This window comes from Lonchura striata, chromosome 38, assembly GCF_046129695.1.
Source record: "Lonchura striata isolate bLonStr1 chromosome 38, bLonStr1.mat, whole genome shotgun sequence".
Lineage (NCBI taxonomy): Eukaryota > Metazoa > Chordata > Aves > Passeriformes > Estrildidae > Lonchura > Lonchura striata.
The window spans coordinates 2,240,468-2,262,831 of record NC_134640.1 but is presented as its reverse complement, the minus strand read 5'-3'; the positions used below and the strand labels follow the sequence as shown (position 1 = coordinate 2,262,831).

The window sequence follows — 22,364 nt, the reverse complement described above, 5'->3', positions numbered from 1 at the left end:
GAGACCCTTCCCCTAAATGGTTAATGAGGTCCCATCTCAAATTAATTAAAGGGAACCCGTTATAATTTAATTAAAGGGAAGCCAGTATAAATTAATTCATGGGATCCTGCCCCAAGCATTGGCTGGCTGTGCCATTGGGTGACAGCTAATTAACATGTTAATTAGCTGATTAATTAGCTCATTAATATGATAATTTATTAAAGGAACCTCTCCCTAAATTATTAATGAGGCCCCACCTCAAATTAATTAAAGGGAACCCGTTATAAATTAATTAAAGGGGATCCTGCCCCAAGAATTTCCTGTCTGTGCCATTGAGTGAGGGCTAATTAGCATGTTAATTAGCTGATTAATTAGCTAATTAATGAGATAATTTATTAGAGAGACCCCTCCTCTAATAGATTAATGAGCCCTCGTCTCAAATTAATTAAAAGGAACCCGTTATAATTTAATTAAAGGGAACCAGTTATAATTTAATTAATGGGATCCTGCCCCAAGCATTGCCTGTGTCTCCATTATGTCAGGCTCATTAGCGTGTTAATTAGCGTGTTAATTAGCATGTTAATAATTGGGACCCTTCCCCAAATTCCCCCAAAAATTCCCAAAACCCCCAAATTTCCCCAAAACCCCCAAAAAATTTCCAAAATTCCCCCAAAACCCCTCCAGGACCCCCCAAAATTCTCAAATTTCCCCTAAATTACCCCAGGATTCCCCAAAATTCCCAAAATTTCCCCAAAAATCCCCAAAATCTCCCCAAAAAATCCAAAAACTCCCCTAAATTTCCCCAGGACCCCCAAAAATTCCCCAAAACCCCCCCAAAATTCCCAAAATCCCCCCAAAAAATTCCTCCAAAATTCCCCCAAAAATTCCCTAAAAATCCCCCAAAAATTCCCCAAATTCCCCCAAAAATTCCCCAAAAATTCCCCAAAAATTCCCCAAAAATTCCCAAAATCACCCCAAAACCCTTCAGGACCCCAAAAATTCCCAAAATTCCCCAAAATTCCCCAAATCCTCCAAAAAATTCCCAAAATTTCCCACAATTTCCAAAAATTCCTCCAAAATTCCCCCAAAAATTCCTCCAAAAATTCCCCAAAAATTCCCCAAAAATTCCCCAAAAAATTCCCCAAAAATTCCCCCAAAATTCCCCCAAAAATTCCCCAAATTCCCCCAAAAATTCCCCAAAAATTCCCCAAAAATTCCCCAAATCACCCCAAAACCCTTCAGGACCCCAAAAATTCCCAAAATTCCCAAAAATTCCCAAAATCTCCCCAAATTCTCTTTGCCCCCCCAGGTATTTCAATGGGGGCCCCCCCGCGGAGACCGACTTCGGCGGAGACGTGAGTGGGAATTAAATTAATTGATTTAATTAATTTTATTGGTTTTATTTTATTTATTCTTATCGTAATTTATTTTATTTTCTATTTTATTTTATTTATTGATTTAATTTTTTAAAAATTTAATTTAATTTATTTTGTTGTCTTGTATTACGTTGTATTGTGTTTATTTTGTTTTCTTTATTTTATTTTGTTTTATTCTCTTTTTCTTTTATTTTATGTACTTTAATTAATTCCCATTTTAACTAGCTAATTAACATGTTTATTAATCAGTTTGGGGGCACCCAGTACAGCCTGGTGCCTATTTTATAACATTTAATTGAATATAATTTAATTAATATTTAATTAACCAAAGTGGGGGCCCCCAATACAACTTGGTGGTTGTATATTTTAATTAATTCCAATTTTAATTAGCTAATTAACATGTTTATTAATTAGTTTGGGGGCACCCAGTACAGCCTGGTGCCTATTTTATAACATTTAATCGAATATAATTTAATTAATATTTAAGGAATCAATTTGGGAATACCCAATACAGCTTGGTGGTTGTGTACTTTAATTAATTCCCATATTAATTAGCTAATTAACATGTTTATTAATTAGTTTGGGGGCACCCAGTACAGCCTGGTGGTTTTCAACACGGTCGACTGCGCGCCCGAGTCGTACGTGCAGAGCCACGCGCCCACCAGCAGCGCCCACGAGTTCCTCACCTGGCTCGACAGCATCCAGTGAGGAAAACGGGGCGAAAAACGGCGATTTTGGGCAAAAATGGGGAAAAATGGGAATTTGGGGAAAAAAAATGGGGAAAAACGGTGAAAAAACGGCGAAAAACGGTGAAAAAATGGGGAAAATATGGCGAAAAATGAGAATAAAATGGGAATTTTTGACAAAAAGTGGGAGGGGGAAAAAGGGAATTTTTTGGGGGGGAAAATGTGAATTTTGGGAAAAATGGGAAATTTGGGGGAAAAAATGGGAATTTTGAAATGAAAGGGGAATTTGAGTGAAAAAAATGGGATTTTGGGGGGAAAATGGGGATTTTGGGTGTGGGGTCCCTGGGGATCCCCGGCAGCAGCGCCCACGAGTTCCTCACCTGGCTCGGCAGCATCCAGTGAGGAAAACGGGGCGAAAAACGGGGATTTTGGGCAAAAATGGGGAAAAATGGGAATTTGGGGGAAAAAAAATGGGGAAAAACGGTGAAAAAATGGCGAAAAACGGTGAAAAAATGGGGAAAATATGGCGAAAAATGAGAATAAAATGGGAATTTTTGACAAAAAGTTGGAGGAGAAAAGGGAATTTTTTGGGGGGAAAAATGGGAAATTTGGGGAAAAAATGGGAATTTTGAAAAGAAAGGGGAATTTGAGTGAAAAAAATGGGATTTTGGGGGGAAAAATGGGGATTTTGGGTGTGGGGTCCCTGGGGATCCCCGGCAGCAGCGCCCACAAGTTCCTCACCTGGCTCGACAGCATCCAGTGAGGAAAACGGGGCGAAAAACGGGGATTTTGGGCAAAAATGGGGAAAAATGGGAATTTGGGGGAAAAAAAATGGGGAAAAACGGTGAAAAAATGGCGAAAAACGGTGAAAAAATGGGGAAAATATGGCGAAAAATGAGAATAAAATGGGAATTTTTGACAAAAAGTTGGAGGGGAAAAAGGGAATTTTTTGGGGGGAAAAATAGGAATTTTGGGAAAAATGGGAAATTTGGGGGAAAAAATGGGAATTTTGAAATGAAAGGGGAATTTGAGTGAAAAAAATGGGATTTTGGAGGGAAAAATGGGGATTTTGGGTGTGGGGTCCCTGGGGATCCCCGGCAGCAGCGCCCACAAGTTCCTCACCTGGCTCGACAGCATCCAGTGAGGAAAATGGGGAGAAAAACGGGGATTTTGGGCAAAAATGGGGAAAAATGGGAATTTGGGGGAAAAAAAATGGGGAAAAACGGTGAAAAAATGGCGAAAAACGGTGAAAAAATGGGGAAAATATGACGAAAAATGAGAATAAAATGGGAATTTTTGACAAAAAGTGGGAGGGGAAAAAGGGAATTTTTTGGGGGGGGAAATGTGAATTTTGGGAAAAATGGGAAATTTGGGGGAAAAAATGGGAATTTTGAAATGAAAGGGGAATTTGAGTGGAAAAATGGGATTTTGGGGGGAAAATGGGGATTTTGGGTGTGGGGTCCCTGGGGATCCCCGGCAGCAGCGCCCACGAGTTCCTCACCTGGCTCGACAGCATCTAGTGAGGAAAACGGGGCGAAAAATGGGGATTTTGGGCAAAAATGGGGAAAAATGGGAATTTGGGGGAAAAAAAATGGGGAAAAACGGTGAAAAAATGGCGAAAAACGGTGAAAAAATGGGGAAAATATGGCGAAAAATGAGAATAAAATGGGAATTTTTGACAAAAAGTTGGAGGGGAAAAAGGGAATTTTTGGGGGGAAAAATGGGAAATTTGGGAAAAAATGGGAAATTTGGGGGAAAAAATGGGAATTTTGAAATGAAAGGGGAATTTGAGTGAAAAAAATGGGATTTTGGGGGGAAAAATGGGGATTTTGGGTGTGGGGTCCCTGGGGATCCCCGGCAGCAGCGCCCACGAGTTCTTCACCTGGCTCGACAGCATCTAGTGAGGAAAATGGGGAGAAAAACGGCGATTTTGGGCAAAAATGGGGAAAAATGGGAATTTGGGGGAAAAAAAATGGGGAAAAACGGTGAAAAAATGGCGAAAAACGGTGAAAAAATGGGGAAAATATGGCGAAAAATGAGAATAAAATGGGAATTTTTGACAAAAAGTGGGAGGGGAAAAAAGGGAATTTTTTGGGGGGGGAAATGTGAATTTTGGGAAAAATGGGAAATTTGGGGTAAAAATAGGAATTTTGGGAAAAAATGGGGAAAAACGGAAGAAAAAGGGGAATAAATGGGGAAAAGTTAGGAAAAAATGGGGGGAAAAATGAGAATTTTTGCCATAAAGTGGGAGGTAAGAAAGCAAGGTTTTGGGGAAAAAAAAGTGAATTTTGGGAAAAAATGGAAAATTTGGGGACAAAAAATGAGAATTTTGGGACAAAATGGGGAATAAATTGGGGGAAAAAAGGGGAGAAAATGGGAATAAATTTGGAATAAAATCGGGGAAAAATTGGGATTTTGGGGGGAGAAATGGGGAAAAAATGGGGGAAAAAATGGGAATTTTGGGGGAAAAGGGGATTTGGGGTAAAAATGGGAATTTTGGGGGTCGGGCCCCCCCAAAAAATCCCAAATTTTCCCCGAGGTTCGCGGGGGGGGCGGCGAGAGCTGCAGCCTGATCGCCGAGGGGCTCAGCACCGCCCTGCAGCTCTTCGACGACTTCAAGAAAATGAGGGAGCAAATGTGAGAATTTGGGACATTTTGGGCGCTTTTGGGGGTTTTTGGGAATTTTGGAAATTTTGGGGTTTTTTTGGGGGGGTTTTGGGGCTTTTTTGGGGCTTTTTAAAGGGATTTTTGGTGGTTTTTTGGAGGTTTTTTTTGATTTTTTAATAGGTTTTTGGGGGATTTTTGGCAGGGATTTTGGGGTTTTTTGGGTTTTTTAGGATTTTTTGGGGTTTTTTTGGGGTTTTTTTGGGGGGAATTTTGGGTTTTTTGGGATTTGGGGTTTTTTTTAGGGAGGTTTTGGGGGTTTTTTAAGGGGTTTTTGGTGGGTTTTTTGGAGGTTTTTTTGAGGGGTTTTTGGAGGTTTTTTGGGGTTTTTTTGGTGGGTTTTTTGGGTTTATTTTAAAGGCGTTTTGGGGAGTTTTGGGAATTTTTGGGGTTTTGGGGTTTTTTTTAAGTGGTATTTGGGGTTTTTGGGTTTTTTTGGGTTTTTTTAAAGCATTTTTGGGGGATTGCCGAGGGGCTCAGCACCGCCCTGCAGCTCTTCGACGACTTCAAGAAAATGAGGGAGCAAATGTGAGAATTTGGGACATTTTGGGCGGTTTTGGGGGTTTTTGGGAATTTTGGCTTTTTTGGGGTTTTTTTGGGGGGTTTTGGGGCATTTTTGGGGCTTTTTAAAGGGATTTTTGGTGGTTTTTTGGAGGTTTTTTTGGATTTTTTAATAGGTTTTTGGGGGATTTTTGGCAGGGTTTTTGGGGTTTTTTTGGGGGTTTTTTTGGGGTTTTTTGGGTGAATTTTGGGGTTTTTGGGATTTTGGAGGTTTTTTTAGGGAGGTTTTGGGGCTTTTTTAAGGGGTTTTTGGTGGGTTTTTTGAGGTTTTTTGAGGGGTTTTTGGAGGTTTTTGAGGTTTTTTGGGGTTTTTTTGGGAATTTTTCCCTGAGGTAATTCTCAATAAATTTGGGATTTTTTCTGTGAGGAATTTTGGATAATTTTCGGGTAATTTTGGGATTTTTTTGGCAGAGGACAGACCCACAAGGTTTGTGTGCTGATCTATGACTTTTTAGGGAGGATTTGGGGTTTTTTTGGGGTATTTTAAGGAGATTTTGGCCTCTTTTTTTGGGTTTTTTTTCCTGAGGTAAATCTCAATTAATTTGGGATTTTTTCTGTGAGGAATTTTAGATAATTTTAGGATTTTTGGGGGGTTTTTTTTTGGGCTTTTTGGGGGTTTTTTTGGGGTTTTTTTTTGCTTTTTTTTTTTTTTTTTTTTTTTTCCCTGAGGTAATTCTCAATTAATTTGGGAATTTTTCTGTGAGGAATTTTGGATAATTTTCGGATAATTTTGGGATTTTTTTGGCAGAGGACAGACCCACAAGGTTTGCGTGCTGATCTATGACTTTTTAGGGAGGATTTGGGGTTTTTTTGGGGTATTTTAAGGAGATTTTGGCCTTTTTTTTTTGGTTTTTTTTTCCTGAGGTAATTCTGAACGATGTTGGGATTTTTTTCCGTGAGGAATTTTGGATAATTTTAGGATTTTTGGGGTTTTTTTTTTTACTTTTAGGGGGTTTTTTTTGGGGTTTTTTTTGCTTTTATTGGTTTTTTTTTTCCTGTGGTAATTCTCAATTAATTTGGGATTTTTTCTGTGAGGAATTTTGGATAATTTTAGGATTTTTGGGGTTTTTTTTTTTACTTTTAGGGGTTTTTTTTTGGGTTTTTTTTTGCTTTTTTGGTTTTTTTTTTCCCTGTGGTAATTCTCAATTAATTTGGGAATTTTTCTGTGAGGAATTTTGGATAATTTTCGGGTAATTTTGGGATTTTTTTGGCAGAGGACAGACCCACAAGGTTTGCGTGCTGATCTGTAACTCCCCCCCGTACCTGCTGCCCGCCGTGGAGAGCACCACGTACTCAGGCTACAGCACCGAGAGCCTCGTGCAGAGAATCGCTGAGGTTTGCGCTTTTTTGGGGGAAATTTGGGCCTTTTTGGGATTTGGGAATTTTGGGAATTTTTGGGGATTTTTTTGGGATTTTTTTGGGATTTTTTTGGGGATTTTTCGGGGGTTTTTTGGTGATTTTTTGGCATTTTTTTCAATTTTTTTTTGATTTTTATTTTGATTTTTTTGTGGTTTTTTTTTTTTTTTAACCAGGATTTCTGGGTTTTTTAGGAGGGTTTTGGGGTGGATTTGGGGTTTTTTGGGGTTTGGGGATTCTTTGGGTTTTTTTTGGGGGGTTTTTTTGGGGATATTTTAGGGGTTTTTAGGGATTGATGAAGGCACAGCCCTGAGACAGTCGCTGAAGTTGGAGGAATTTTTTGGGATTTTTTTTGGGAATTTTTTTTGATTTTTTAGTGATTTTTAGGGAGATTTGGGATTTTTGGGGATTTTTGGGGGTTTTTTTGGGGATTTTTTTGGTGTTTCTGAAATTTCTGGGGTTCCTGCCCCACGTACTCAGGCTACAGCACCGAGAGCCTCGTGCAGAGAATCGCTGAGGTTTGCGCTTTTTTGGGGAAAATTTGGGGCTTTTTGGGATTTGGGAATTTTGGGAATTTTTGGGGATTTTTTTGGGATTTTTTTGGGGCTTTTTCGGGGCTTTTTTGGGGGTTTTTTGGTGATTTTTGGGCATTTTTTTCCATTTTTTTGGATCGTTATTTTGATTTTTTGTGGGTTTTTTAACCAGGATTTGTGGGTTTTTTAGGAGGATTTTGGGGTGGATTTGGGGTTTTTTGGGGTTTGGGGATTTTTTGGTTTTTTTTGAGGGGTTTTTTTGGGGATATTTTAGGGTTTTTAGGGATTGATGAAGGCACAGCCCTGAGACAGTCGCTGAAGTTGGAGGGAATTTTTTGGGATTTTTTTTGGGAATTTTTTTTGATTTTTTAGGGATTTTTAGGGAGATTTGGGATTTTTTTTTTGGGATTTTTTCGGGGCTTTTTTGGGGGGGTTTTGGTGATTTTTTGGCGCTTTTTGCCATTTTTCTACATTTTTTTTCAATTTTTTTGATTTTTATTTTGATTTTTTGGGTTTTTTTAAAAGGGATTTTGGGGTGGATTTTGGGTTTTTGGGCCTTGAGGATTTTCTGGGGATTTTTTGGGGGATTTTTTTAGGGTTTTTTGGAGCGTTTTAATGAGATTTGGGATTTTTTTGGGGATTTTTGGGGATTTTTGGGGATTTTCCTGATTTTTTTAGGAGTATTTCTTTTTTTATTCTTTCTTATTCTATTTTTTCCCTTTATTTATATTTTTCCCATTTTTTACCTTTTCCCAGCACGATATTTGATTTTTTCCTTGTTTTTTCTGTTTTTTTTTTTAATTTTCGACTGATTTTTTTGGTGATTTTTTGGGGATTTTTTCCAAACTATTTCTTTTTTATTATTTTTGATTCTATTTTTCCCCTCTATTTACATTTCCCCATTTTTCTTACCTTTTCCTACCACAATATTTGTCTTTTTCCTTCTTTTTTCTGTTTTTTTTTAAATTTTTGACATATTTTTTAGGGGATTTTTTTTGGTTTTTTTCCGAACTATTTCTTTTTTATTATTTTTGATTCTATTTTTCCCCTCTATTTACATTTTTCCCCTCTATTTACATGTTCCCCATTTTTCTTACCTTTTCCTACCACAATATTTGTCTTTTTCCTTCTTTTTTCTGTTTTTTTTTAATTTTTGACATATTTTTTAGGGGATTTTTGGGGATTTTTTCCGAACTATTTCTTTTTTATTAATTTTTATTCTCTTTTTTCCCTCTATTTACATTTTCCCCATTTTTCTTACCTTTTCCCTGCGCGATATTTATCTTTTTTCCTTCTTATGTTTTTTTAAATTTTTGACGGATTTTTTGTGGGATTTTTGGGATTCCTTCTGGACTATTTCTTTTTTATTATTTTTTATTCTATTTTTTCCCTTTACTTATATTTTTTACTATATTTTTTTCTTTACTTATATCTTTCCCCAATTTTTTTTATGTTTTCCTACCACAATATTTGATTTTTTCCTTCTTTTTTCTGGTTTTTTTTTTAATTTTTGACTGATTTTTTTGGTGATTTTTTCCAAACTATTTCTTTTTTATTATTTTTGATTCTATTTTTCCCCTCTATTTACATTTTCCCCATTTTTCTTACCTTTTCCTACCCCAATATTTGATTTTTTCCTTGTTTTTTCTGTTTTTTTTTTTAAATTTTCAACTGATTTTTTTGGTGATTTTTGGGGATTTTTTCCGAACTATTTCTTTTTCATTATTTTTTATTCTATTTTTTCCCTCTATTTACATGTTCCCCATTTTTCTTACCTTTTCCTACCACAATATTTGATTTTTTCCTTGTTTTTTTCTGTTTTTTTTTAAATTTTCAACTGATTTTTTTGGGGATTTTTGGGTTTTTTTCCGTTCTATTTATTTTTAATTATTTTTAATTCTATTTTTCCCCCCGATTTACCTTTTTTTCCCTTTTCCCAGCGCGGGATCCACTTCTCGGTGGTGGCTCCGCGGAAGCTCCCGGCGCTGCGCGCGCTCTTCGAGAAGGGAGCGCCCCCCGGCGGCCTGGAGCCCCCCCAGGGCAAAGAGTGCGGCCAGGACCCCCGGCACATGGTGCTGGTCCGGGGGGTGGCGCTGCCAGGTGCCCCGGGGACATTTGGGGACATTTTGGGGACATTTGGGACATTGGGGGGATTGGGGACATCGGGGACATTTGGGGACATTGGGGACACTGGGGGGATTTGGGACATTGGGGACATTTGGGGACATTTGGGATATTTGGGATATTGGGGACATTGGGGACATTTGGGACATTGGGGACATTTGGGGACATTTGGGATATTTGGGATATTGGGGACATTGGGGACATTGGGGACACTGGGGGGATTGGGGATATTTGGGGACATTTGGGACATTTGGGATATTTGGGACATTGCGGCCAGGACCCCCGGCACATGGTGCTGGTCTGGGGGGTGGCACTGCCAGGTGCCCCGGGGACATTTGGGGACATTTTGGGATATTTGGGGACATTTGGGGGATTGGGGGGATTGGGGACATTGGGGACATTGGGGGGATTGGGGACATTGGGGGGATTGGGGACATTTGGGATATTTGGGACATTTGGGATATTGGGGACACTGGGGTCAGGACCCCCGGCACATGGTGCTGGTCCGGGGGGTGGCACTGCCAGGTGCCCTGGGGACATTTAGGATATTTGGGGACATTTGGGACATTGGGGGGATTGGGGACATCGGGGACATTTGGGGACATTGGGGACATTGGGGGGATTGGGGACATCGGGGACATTTGGGGACATTTGGGATATTGGGGGGATTGGGGACATTTGGGATATTTGGGATATTTGGGACATTGGGGTCAGGACCCCCGGCACATGGTGCTGGTCCGGGGGGTGGCGCTGCCAGGTGCCCCGGGGACATTGGGGACATTGGGGACATTTGGGACATTGGGGGGATTGGGGACATCGGGGACATCGGGGACATTGGGGACATTGGGAACAATTAGGACACTTGGGGGAATTTTGGATATTGGGGACATTGGGGACATTTGGGATATTTGGGACATTGGGGACATTTGGGGAATTTGGGATATTTGGGACATTGGGGACATTGGGGACATTTGGGGACATTGGGGACATTTGGGATATTTGGGATATTGGGGACATCGGGGACATTTGGGGACATCGGGGGGATTGGGGGGATTGGGGACATTTGGGACATTTTGGGATATTTGGGACATTTGGGATATTGGGGACATTTGGGGACAGGACCCCCGGCACATGGTGCTGGTCCGGGGGGTGGCGCTGCCAGGTGCCCCGGGGACATTTGGGGACATTTTGGGGACATTTGGGACATTGGGGACATTGAGGGAATTTGGGACATTGGGGACATTGGGGACATCGGGGACATTTGGGACATTGGGGACATTTGGGACATCGGGGACATCGGGGGGATTGGGGGGATTGGGGACATTTGGGACATTTGGGATATTTGGGATATTTGGGACATTGGTGACATTTGGTGACATTTGGTGACAATCTGTTGACATTTGGTGACATTTGATGACATTTGGTGACATTTGGTGACATTTGGTGACACTTGGTGACACTTGGTGACATTTGGTGACATTTGGTGACAATTGGTGACATTTGGTGACAATTTGGTGACATTTGATGACACTTGGTGACATTTGGTGACATTTGGTGACACTTGGTGACAATCTGTTGACATTTGGTGACACTTGGTGACAATCTGGTGCCATTTGGTGCCATTTGGTGACAATTTGGTGACATTTGGTGACATTTGATGACACTTGGTGACAATTGATGACATTTGGTGACATTTGATGACACTTGGTGACAATTGATGACACTTGGTGACATTTGGTGAAAATCTGTTGACATTTGATGACACTTGGTGACATTTGGTGACACTTGGTGACAATCTGTTGACATTTGATGACATTTGGTGACAATCTGTTGACATCTGGTGACATTTGGTGACAATTTGCTGACACTTGGTGACATTTGATGACATTTGGTGACATTTGGTGACATTTGGTGACATTTGATGACACTTGGTGACATTTGGTGACACTTGGTGACATTTGGTGACAATCTGTTGACATTTGATGACACTTGGTGACATTTGGTGACATTTGGTGACAATCTGTTGACATTTGATGACACTTGGTGACATTTGGTGACACTTGGTGACATTTGGTGACAATCTGTTGACATTTGATGACACTTGGTGACATTTGGTGACATTTGGTGACAATCTGTTGACATTTGATGACATTTGGTGACAATCTGTTGACATCTGGTGACATTTGGTGACATTTGGTGACAATTTGCTGACACTTGGTGACATTTGATGACATTTGATGACATTTGGTGACATTTGGTGACATTTGGTGACATTTGATGACACTTGGTGACACTTGGTGACACCTGTTGACATTTGGTGACATTTGGTGCCACCCCCCCCCCAGGCAGCAGCGGCGCCCCTCCCCCGCTGCCGCCCCCCAAGGCGGGCGCTGCCCCTCCCCCGCTGCCCCCCAGCGCCCCCCCCTGCCGGCGCCGGCCCCGCCCGCGGCCCCCGGATACCAGGTACCAAATTCGGGGGGTTTGGGGGGTTTTGGGGGATTTTGGGGGGATTTGGGGTTTTTTTGGGGTTTTATTTGGGGTTTTTTGGGGAGGATTTGGGGATTTTTGGGGCTTTTTGGGGTGGGCTTGGGGGGGATTTGGGGTTTTTTAGGGGGGTTTGGGGGGTTTGGGGATTTTTGGGGGTTTTTGGGGGGTTTTGAGGGGATTTGGGGGAATTTGGGGTTTTTTTGGGGGTTTATTTGGGGTTTTTTGGGGAGGATTTGGGGATTTTTGGGGGGGATTTGGGGATTTTTGGGGATTTTTAGGGGGGATTTGGGGATTTTTGGGGTTTTTTAGGGGGGGCTTGGGGGGGATTTGGGGTTTTTTGGGGGGGCTTGGGGAGGATTTGGGGATTTTTGGGGGGGTTTGGGGGGATTTGGGGTTTTTTGGGGGGGTTTGGGGGGGATTTGGGGTTTTTTTGGGGTTTCATTTGGGATTTTTTGGGGAGGATTTGGGGATTTTTGGGGTTTTGGGCAGGATTTGGGGTTTTTTGGGTTTTTTTTGGGGGGGGATTTGGGGAGGATTTGGGGTTTTTTTCGGGGGGATTTGGGGATTTTTGGGTTTTTTTAGGGGGGTTTGGGGGGATTTGGGGTTTTGGGGGGGATTTGGGTTTTTTTGGGGTTTTTTTTTGGGTGGTTTGGGTGGATTTGAGTTATTTTGGGGGAAATTCGCTGTTGTTTCAGGGGAGGATTTTGACCTTTTTTTTGGGTGAAGATTTGTGCTGTTTTCGGGCTGTTTTTCCACTTTGGGAATAATTTTTTTTTAATTATTTATTTCCGACAGTTTCTTTTCTTTTTTTGGGGGGGAGGAGAAGGTTTAACCCCCCAAATTTTCCCCAAATTTTCCCCAAATTTGGCAGGTGCCCCCCCCCGGCGCCCTGAACGCCGCCCAGGCCGCGGCTCAGTCGGCCGTGGAGGCCGCCAAGAACCAGAAGAGCCTCGCGGGGCGCTGTGAGTTTTGGGGACCCCCCCCCAAAAAATAGGGACCCCAAAAATTGGGGGGTGCGGGGAATTTTGGGGGATTTTTTGGGGATTTTGGGGAATTTTTTGGGGATTTTGGGGGGATTTTGGGGATTTTTTGGGGATTTTTTGGGGATTTTTTGAGGGTTTTTGGCAGGATTTTTGGGGGGGATTTTTGGGGATTTTTTTGGGATTTCTTGGGGGATTTTTCAGGATTTTTTTGGGGTTTTTTGGGGGGATTTTTGGGGATTTTGGGGGGATTTTTGGGGGATTTTTCAGGATTTTTTGGGGGTTTTGGGGGATTTTTTGGGGATTTTTTGATGGATTTTTGGGGATTTTTAATGGGGTTTCTTGGGGATTTTTGGGGGATTTTGGGGATTTTTGGGGGTTTTTGGGGATTTTTTGGGGATTTTTGGGGAGATTTTTGGGGATTTTGGCGGGATTTTTGGGGATTTTTTGGGGATTTTTGGGGGATTTTTCAGGATTTTTTGGGGGGTTTTGGGGGGATTTTTGGGGGATTTTTGGGGATTTTGGGGAGATTTTTGGGGATTTTTTGGGGATTTCTTGGGGGATTTTTCGGCCGTGGAGGCCGCCAAGAACCAGAAGAGCCTCGCGGGGCGCTGTGAGTTTTGGGGACCCCCCCCCAAAAAATCGGGACCCCCGCCCCAAAAAAGGGAACCCCAAAAATTGGGGGGGTGCGGGGAATTTTGGGGGGATTTTTTGGGGGGGGGTTTGGGGGGGTTTGGGGGGTTTTGGGGGATTTTTTGGGGATTTTTTGGGGGTTTTTTGGGGGATTTTTGGGGGATTTTGGGGATTTTTGGAGGATTTTTCAGGATTTTTTGGGGATTTTTTAGGGATTTCTTGGGGATTTTTTGGGGGTTTTTTGGGGGGATTTTTGGGGATTTTGGGGGGATTTTTGGGGATTTTTTTGGGATTTTTGGGGGATTTTTCAGGATTTTTTGGGGGTTTTTTGGGGGATTTTTGGGGGATTTTGGGGGGATTTTTGGGGATTTTTTGGGGATTTCTTGGGGGATTTTTTGGGGATTTTTGGGGATTTTTGGGGATTTTTGGGGGGATTTTTTGGGGATTTTTGGGGATTTTTTGGGGATTTCTTGGGGGATTTTTCGGCCGTGGAGGCCGCCAAGAACCAGAAGAGCCTCGCGGGGCGCTGTGAGTTTTGGGGACCCCCCCCAAAAAATCGGGACCCCAAAAATTGGGGGGGGTGCGGGGAATTTTGGGGGATTTTTTGGGGGGTGTTTGGGGGGGTTTTGGGGATTTTTGGGGATTTTTTTGGGATTTTTGGGGGATTTTTTGGGGATTTTTTGGGGGTTTTTGGGGGATTTTTAATGGGGTTTCTTGGGGATTTTTGGGGGATTTTTTGGGATTTCTTGAGGATTTTTTGGGGATTTTTGGGGGGATTTTGGGGGGTTTTTAGGGATTTTTTGGGGATTTTTTAGGGATTTCTTGGGGATTTTTTGGGGATTTTTGGAGATTTTTGGGGGGATTTTGGGGGGATTTTGGGGATTTTTTGGGGATTTTTTGGGGATTTTTGGGGAATTTTTTTGGGATTTTTGGAGGATTTTTCAGGATTTTTTGGGGGTTTTTGGCGGGATTTTTGGGGATTTTTTTGGGATTTTTTGAGGGATTTTTGGGGGATTTTTGGGGGATTTTTCAGCATTTTTTGGGGATTTTTGGAGGATTTTTCAGGATTTTTTGGGGGTTTTTGGCGGGATTTTTGGGGATTTTGGGGGGATTTTTGGGGATTTTTTGGGGATTTCTTGGGGGATTTTTTTGGGATTTTTGGGGATTTTGGGGGGATTTTTTTGGGATTTCTTGGGGGATTTTTCGGCCGTGGAGGCCGCCAAGAACCAGAAGAGCCTCGCGGGGCGCTGTGAGTTTTGGGGACCCCCCCCCAAAAAATCGGGACCCCCGCCCCAAAAAAGGAACCCCAAAAATTGGGTAGGGTGCGGGGAATTTTGGGGGATTTTTTGGGGGGGTGTTTGGGGGGGGGTTTGGGGGATTTTTTTGGGATTTTTGGAGGATTTTTCAGGATTTTTTGGGGGTTTTTGGGGATTTTTTGGGGATTTTTGGAGGGATTTTTTTGGGATTTTTGGGGGATTTTTCAGGATTTTTTTGGGATTTTTGGCGGGATTTTTGGGGATTTTGGGGGTTTTTTGGGGGTTTTTGGGGGGATTTTTTGAGGGATTTTTTGGGGATTTTTGGGGGGATTTTTGGAGATTTTTGGGGGATTTTTGTGGATTTTTTGAGGGGATATTTTGGGGGCGCTGGGAAGGTCGGGGAGGGGGCGCTGCCATCTGGTGGTTGCTGGTGGTATTGCAGGAGGGGTAATGCGGGGTTAATTAAGGTGGGGAGTTAATTGGGGGGTTAATTAAGGGGTTAATTATGAGTGTTAGTTAGGGTGGGGAGTTAATTGGGGGGTGATTTGAGGTTAATTATGGGGGGTTAAATTAAATTAAAATAATTTTGGGGGGGGTTCAAAATAATTTTGGGGTGTCCAAATAATTTCGGGAGATACCACAACCATTTTGGGGGGGGGGGGCTTAAAATATTTTAGGGTGGATTTAAAATATTTTAGGGGGGCTTAAAACAACTTGGGGTGCATCAAAATAATTTCGGGGGGCTTAAAATAATTTTGGGGGGTTAAAATAATTTTTGGGGGGGGGGTCAACACCCCCCTGACCCCCCCCCCCCCCCCCAAATTTTGTGTGGCAGTCCCGGCCCTGCCCCCCCTGCAGCCCCCCCCCTTCGGGCAGGCCCCGCCCCTCCCCCCCCTGCCCCCCAAGCTGCCGCCCCCCGCCCCCCCGGGACCCCCCAAAATCCGCCGCTGCTGCCGCCGCCCCCCGGAGCCCCCCAGAACCCGGCGGCGCCCGGAGCGGTGAGAGGGAAGTGGGGATTTTGGGGGGAAATGGGGATTTTGGGGGAAAAATGGGGATTTTGGGGGGAAAAATGGCATTTTTTGGGGGTTAAAGGGGAATTTTGGGGGGGTTAAAGGGGAATTTTGGGGGGTAAATGGGGATTCTGGGGGATTTAATTTCATTTTTTGGGGGGGTTAAATGGGGATTTTGGGGAGAAAAATGGGAATTTGGGGGGGAAAATGGGGATTTTGGGGGGGAAAATGGGGATTTTGGGGGGAAAAATGGGGATTTTGGGGGGAAAATGGGGATTTTGGGGGAAAAATGGGGATTTTGGGGGGAAAAATGGGGATTTTGGGGGGAAAAATGGGGATTTTGGGGGGGGAAATGGGGATTTTGGGGGGAAAAATGGGGATTTTGGGGGGAAAAATGGGGATTTTGGGGGGAAAATGGGGATTTTGGGGGAAAAATGGGGATTTTGGGGGGAAAAATGGGGATTTTGGGGGGGAAATGGGGATTTTGGGGGGAAAAATGGGGATTTTGGGGGGAAAAATGGGGATTTTGGGGGGAAAATGGGGATTTTGGGGGGTTTAATTTCATTTTTTGGGGGTTAAATGGGGATTTTGGGGGGGAAATGGGGATTTGGGGGGGAAAATGGGGATTTTGGGGGGGAAAATGGGGATTTTGGGGGGAAAAATGGGGATTTTGGGGGGAAAAATGGGAATTTGGGGGGGAAATGGGGATTTTGGGGGGTTTAATTTCATTTTTTGGGGGGGAAATGGGGATTTTGGGGGGGGAAATGGGGATTTGGGGGGAAAATGGGGATTTTGGGGGGGAAAAATGGGGATTTTGGGGGGAAAATGGGGATTTTGGGGAAAATGGGAATTTTGGGGGGAAAAATGGCATTTTTTGGTATGGTTAAATGTGAATTTTGGGGGGGTTAAAGGGGAATTTTGGGGGGGAAATGGGGATTCTGGGGGATTTAATTTCATTTTTTGGGGGTTAAATGGGAATTTTGGGGGCAAATGGGGATTTTGGGGAAAATGGGGATTTTGGGGGGTTTAATTTCATTTTTTGGGGGTTAAACGTTAATTTTGGGGGGTTAAATGGGGATTTTGGGGGGAAAATGGGGAATTTGGGGGGGAAAATGGGAATTTGGGGGGTGAAATGGGAATTTTGGGGGTTTAATGGCACTTTTGGGATGGGAAATGGGAATTTTGGGGGTAAAATGGGAATTTTGGGGGGGAAATGGGAATTTTGGAGGGGGAAATGGTATTTTTGGGGGGTAAATGGCATTTTTGGGGGGTTAAATGTGAATTTTGGGGATTAAATGGAAATTTGGGGCGTTAAATGTTAATTTTGGGGGCTTAATTTAATTTTGGTGGGTAAAATCTTAATTTTGGGGGCAAAAATCTTAATTTTGGTGTGGTTAAATGGCATTTTTGGGGGGTTAAATATTAATTTTGGGGGGGTAAAAATCTTAATTTTGGCGGGGTTATATTTTCATTTTTTGGGCCTTAAATTTCATTTTTGGGGGGGCTTAAATGTCACTTTTTTGGGTGTAAAAATCTTCATTTTGGCGGGTTAAAATTGCATTTTTTGGGCTGAAATGTGGCATTTTCAGGCGCGGGAGGACGGGGATTTTTTTGGGGCGTTTCTCTGATTTTTCCCCATTTTTCCTCTTCCCCCCCCCAGCCCAGCGGGGGTCCCCCCAGCTCGGGACCCCCCCAAAATTCGGGGGCACCCCTGGGTGCTCCCCCCTTGGCCGGGGCCCCGCAGCCGGTGGGGAACAAAGTCCTGGCCTGGAGCGGCGTCCTGGAGTGGCAGGAGGTGGATTTTGGGGGGAATTCGGGGGATTTTGGGAAATTTGGGGGATTTGGGGGGATTTTGGGGGGATTTTGGGGGGATTTTGGGAAATTTGGGGGGTTTGGGGGGATTTGGGGGAGTTTGTGGGGATTTTGGGGGATTTTAGGGGGATTTTGGGAAATTTGGGGGGATTTTGGAGGGGGGTTGGGGGGGACTTGGGGGAATTTTGGGGGGGATTTTGAGGGGATTTTAGGGGGGTTTGGGGGGAATTTGGGGGGATTTGGAAAGTTTTGAGGGGTTTTGGGGACTTTAAGGGGGGATTTTGGGGGGATTTGGGGGGATTTTGGGAAATTGGAGGGATTTTTGGGGGATTTTGGGGGGTCTTGGGGGATTTGGGGGCATTGTTGGGGAGTTTTGGGGGGATTTGGGGAAATTTGGGGGGATTTTGGGGTGTTTAGGGGGGATTTTGGGATCTCTGACCCCCCAAATTTCCCCTCTGACCCCCCCAATTTCTCCTCTGACCAACAAATTTCCTGTCTGACCCCCAAATTTCACCTTTTTCCCCCAAATTTCCCCTTTTCCCCCCAAATTTCACCTTTTTCCCCCAAATTTCCCCTCAGAAGCCCCAAATTTCACCTTTTTCCCCAAATTTCCCCTCAGAAGCCCCAAATTTCCCCTTTCCCCCCCAAATTTCCGCAAATTACCCCTTTTTCCCCCAAATTTCCCCAAATTTCCCCTTTTTCCCCCCAAATTTCCCCAAATTTCACCTTTTTCCCCCAAATTTCCCCTCAGAAGCCCCAAATTTCCCCAAATTTCCCCTTTTTCCCCCCAAATTTCCCCAAATTTCAACTTTTTCCCCCAAATTTCACCTTTTTTCCCCAAATCTCCCCTCAGAAGCCCAAGCCCGCCCTGGTGGACTCGAGCACGAAGCTGACGCGCTCCCTGCCCTGCCAGGTCTACGTCAGCGCCGGGGACAACCTGTGAGTTTGGGGAGAATTCCGGGGATTTTGGGCAAATTTGGGGAATTTTGGGGTCCTGAGGGGGTCCCGAGGGTGTTTGGGGTAAATTTGGGGGAGTTTGGGAAAAATTGGGGGGTTTTGGGGTCATTTTTGGGGGGTTTTAAAGACATTTTTGGGGTGATAAAAATTCACTGGTGTGGAGTGGGGGGGGATTTTGGGCTGAATTTGGGGGATTTTGGGCAAATTTGGGGTTTTTTGGGGATCCTGAGGGGGTCACGGGGGTGTTTGGGGTAAATTTGGGGGGTTTTGGGATCATTTTTTGGGGGGTTTTAGGGACATTTTGGGGTGGGGAAAATGGGGTAAAAATTCACTGGTGTGGAGTGGGAGGGGATTTTGGGGGTAAATTTGGGGTAAATTTGGAGGATTTTGGGCAAATTTGGGAAATTTTGGGGTCCTGAGGGGGTCACGGGGGTGTTTGGGGTAAATTTGGGGGAGTTTGGGAAAAATTGGGGGGTTTTGGGGTCATTTTGGGGGGTTTTAGGGACATTTTTGGGGTGATAAAAATTCACTGGTGTGGAGTGGGAGGGGATTTTGGGCTGAATTTGGGGGATTTTGGGCAAATTTGGGGCATTTCCCCCCTTTTTTTCCATTTTTCCCTCTTTTATTCCCCTGTTTTCCCCGTTTTATTCCTTTTCTTTCTCTTATTGAATTTTTCCCCATTTTTCCCATTTTTTCCTCTTTTTTCCCCTTTTATTCCTTTTCTCTCCCTTATTAAATTTTTCCCCCTTTTTTTTCTGCTTTTTTTCCCTTTTTTTCCCCATTTTTTCCTCTTTTTTCCCCTTTTATTCCTTTTCTCTCCCTTATTAAATTTTTCCCCTTTTTCCCCCCTTTTTTCTGCTTTTTTTCCCTTTTTTCCACATTTTTTCCCCTTTTATTCCTTTTCTCTCCCTTATTAAATTTTTCCCCCCTTTTTTTCTGCTTTTTTTCCCTTTTTTCCCCATTTTTCCCCTTTTATTCCTTTTCTCTCCCTTATTAAATTTTTCCCCCTTTTTTTCTGCTTTTTTTTCCTTTTTTTCCCCATTTTTTCCCCTTTTTTTCCCCTTTTATTCCTTTTCTCTCCCTTATTAAATTTTTCCCCTTTTCCCCCCCATTTTTTCTGCTTTTTTTCCCTTTTTTCCCCATTTTTTCCCCTTTTTTTCCCCTTTTATTCCTTTTCTCTCTCTTATTAAATTTTTCCCCTTTTTCCCCCCTTTTTTTCTGCTTTTTTTCCCTTTTTTCCCCATTTTTTCCCCTTTTATTTCTTTTCTTTCCCTTTTTAAATTTTTTCCCCATTTTTTCCCCTTTTCCCCCTTTTATTCCTTTTCTTTCCCTTTTTAACTTTTTTCCCATTTTCCTTTTCTCCTTTTTTCCCCATTTCCCCCCTTTTTTTCCTTTTCTTTACCTTTTTAATTTTTTTCCTTTTTTTTTCCCTTTTTCCCCCTTTTTTCCCCTTTTTTTTCTCCTTTTTCCCCTTTTTTTCCCCCTTTTTCCCCCCCTTTTTTTTTCCTTTTTTTCCCATTTTCCCCCCATTTTTTCCCCTTTTATTCCTTTTCTTTCCCTTATTAAATTTTTTCCCATTTTTCCCTTTTTTTCCCTTTTTCCCAGCAAAACGGACCAGTGGCCACAGAAGTTGATCATGCAGCTCATCCCGCAGCAGCTCCTGGTGGGATTTTGGGGTTTTTTTGTGGAATTTTGGGGTTTTTTGGTGGAATTTTGGGGTTTTGGTGGAATTTGGGATTTTTTTGTGGAATTTGGGATTTTTTGGGTGGGATTTTGGGGTTTTTTTTTGTGGGATTTTGGGGGGGTTTTTTTGTGGAATTTTGGGGTTTTTTGTGGAATTTGGGTTTTTTTGTGGAATTTGGGGATTTTTTGGGGTGGGATTTTGGGTTTTTTTGTGGGATTTTGGTGGTTTTTTGTGGAATTTTGGGGTTTTTTTAGTGGAATATTGGGGTTTTTGGTGGAATTTGGGATTTTTTGGGGTGGGATTTTGGTGGTTTTTTTGTGGGATTTTGGGGTTTTTTTTTTGTGGAATTTGGGGGTTTTTTAAGTGGAATTTTGGGTTTTTTTGTGGGATTTGGGAATTTTTTGGGGTGGGATTTTGGGTTTTTTTGTGGGATTTTGGTGGTTTTTTTGTGGAATTTGGGGGTTTTTTTTGGTGGAATTTTGGGTTTTTTTGTGGGATTTGGGATTTTTTGGGGTGGGATTTTGGTTTTTTTAGTGGGATTTTGGGGGTTTTTTTTAGTGGGATTTTGGGGTTTTTTGTGGGATTTGGGATTTTTTTTGGGTGGGATTTTGGGGTTTTTTGTGGGATTTTGGGGTTTTTTTGGTGGAATTTGGGGTTTTTGGTGGAATTTGGGTTTTTTTTGTGGAATTTGGGAATTTTTTGGGGTGGGATTTTGGTGGTTTTTTGTGGGATTTTGTTTTTTTTTTTGTGGGATTTTGGGGTTTTTTTGTGGAATTTGGGGTTTTTGGTGGAATTTGGGGTTTTTTTTGTGGAATTTGGGATTTTTTTGGGGTGGGATTTTGGGTTTTTTGTGGGATTTTGGTGGTTTTTTGTGGGATTTTGGTTTTTTTTTTTGTGGAATTTTGGGGTTTTTTAGTGGAATTTTGGGTTTTTAGTGGAATTTTGGGTTTTTTTGGGGTGGGATTTAGGGTTTTTTTGTGGGATTTTGGGGGTTTTTTGTGGGATTTGGGAATTTTTGTGGGATTTGGGATTTTTGTGGGATTTGGGAATTTTTTTTGGGTGGGATTTTGGTGTTTTTTGAGGAATTTTGGGGTTTTTTTTGGTGGAATTTGGGGTGGTTTTTCCTGGGATTTTGGGGTTTTTCGTGAGATTTTTGGTTTTTTTGTAACATTTTAGGTTGTTTATGATATTTTCTGATTTATGAGTTTTATGAGTTGTTTTTTGGGGGATTTTTGGGGGTTTTTTTATGGGAGTTTCTGTGGAATTTTAGGGATATTTTTTGGTGGCATTTTGGGGTTTTGTGTGGAATTTGGGTTTTTTTTGGTGGGATTTTGGGGTTTTTTTGTGGGATTTTTGGGATTTTTTTGTGAAATTTGGGGTTTTTTTGGGGGGATTTTGGGGTTTTTTATTTATGGAATTTGGGGTTTTTTTTGTGGGATTTTTGGGGAATTTGGGGTTTTTTTGTGGAATTTTGGGGTTTTTGCGTGGAATTTGGGGTGGTTTTTGTGGGATTTTTGGGGGTTTTTTTTGGGATTTGGGGTGGTTTTTCCTGGGATTTTGGGATTTTTTTGGTGGCATTTTGGGGTTTTTGTGGGATTTTGGGTTTCTTTTGTGTAATTTGGGGTTTTCTGTGGGATTTTGTGGTGGTTTTTCCTGGGATTTTTGGTTTTTTTATGGGATTTTTAGGGTTTTGTTGGGATTTTGATGTTTTTTTTGTGGGATTTTTGGGTTTTTTTGTGACATTTTAGGTTGTTTATGATATTTTCTGATTTATGAGTTTTATGAGTTGTTTTTTTGGGGATTTTGGGGGTTTTTTAATGGGAGTTTTTGTGGAATTTTAGGGATTTTTTTGGTGGCATTTTGGGGTTTTGTGTGGAATTTGGGTTTTTTTGGTGGGATTTTGGGGTTTTTTTGTGGGATTTTGGGGTTTTTTTTGTGAAATTTGGGGTGGTTTTTCCTGGGACTTTGGGGGTTTTTTTGGGGGATTTTGGGGTTTTTTATTTATGGAATTTGGGGTTTTTTTTGTGGGATTTTTGGGGAATTTGGGGTTTTTTTGTGGAATTTTGGGGTTTTTGCGTGGAATTTTGTGGTGGTTTTTCCTGGGATTTTTGGTTTTTTTATGGGATTTTTAGGGTTTTGTTGGGATTTTGATGGTTTTTTCGTGGGATTTTTGGGTTTTTTTTGCGACATTTCGTGTCGTTGATGATATTTTCTGATTTACGAATTTAAGAGTTGGTTTTTTTGGGGATTTTTGGGATTTTTGAGC

The 22,364-nt window shown here is 42.4% G+C and overlaps 1 protein-coding gene across 1 annotated transcript in view; it reads left to right on the top strand.

Moving 5' to 3' along the window:
- MED25 (mediator complex subunit 25) overlaps positions 1 to 22,364 on the top strand; it is a 44,593-nt gene that overhangs the window by 1,261 nt on the left and 20,968 nt on the right. The window contains exons 3-15 of the mRNA XM_077789835.1: positions 1,289 to 1,334; positions 1,935 to 2,061; positions 4,582 to 4,678; positions 6,481 to 6,601; positions 9,096 to 9,255; positions 11,625 to 11,662; positions 11,695 to 11,742; positions 12,638 to 12,728; positions 15,471 to 15,511; positions 15,574 to 15,633; positions 17,306 to 17,440; positions 18,311 to 18,396; positions 20,020 to 20,077. Coding sequence (XP_077645961.1) covers positions 1,289 to 1,334; positions 1,935 to 2,061; positions 4,582 to 4,678; positions 6,481 to 6,601; positions 9,096 to 9,255; positions 11,625 to 11,662; positions 11,695 to 11,742; positions 12,638 to 12,728; positions 15,471 to 15,511; positions 15,574 to 15,633; positions 17,306 to 17,440; positions 18,311 to 18,396; positions 20,020 to 20,077 — 1,108 coding nt within the window. The remainder of the gene's footprint in view (positions 1 to 1,288; positions 1,335 to 1,934; positions 2,062 to 4,581; positions 4,679 to 6,480; positions 6,602 to 9,095; positions 9,256 to 11,624; positions 11,663 to 11,694; positions 11,743 to 12,637; positions 12,729 to 15,470; positions 15,512 to 15,573; positions 15,634 to 17,305; positions 17,441 to 18,310; positions 18,397 to 20,019; positions 20,078 to 22,364) is intronic.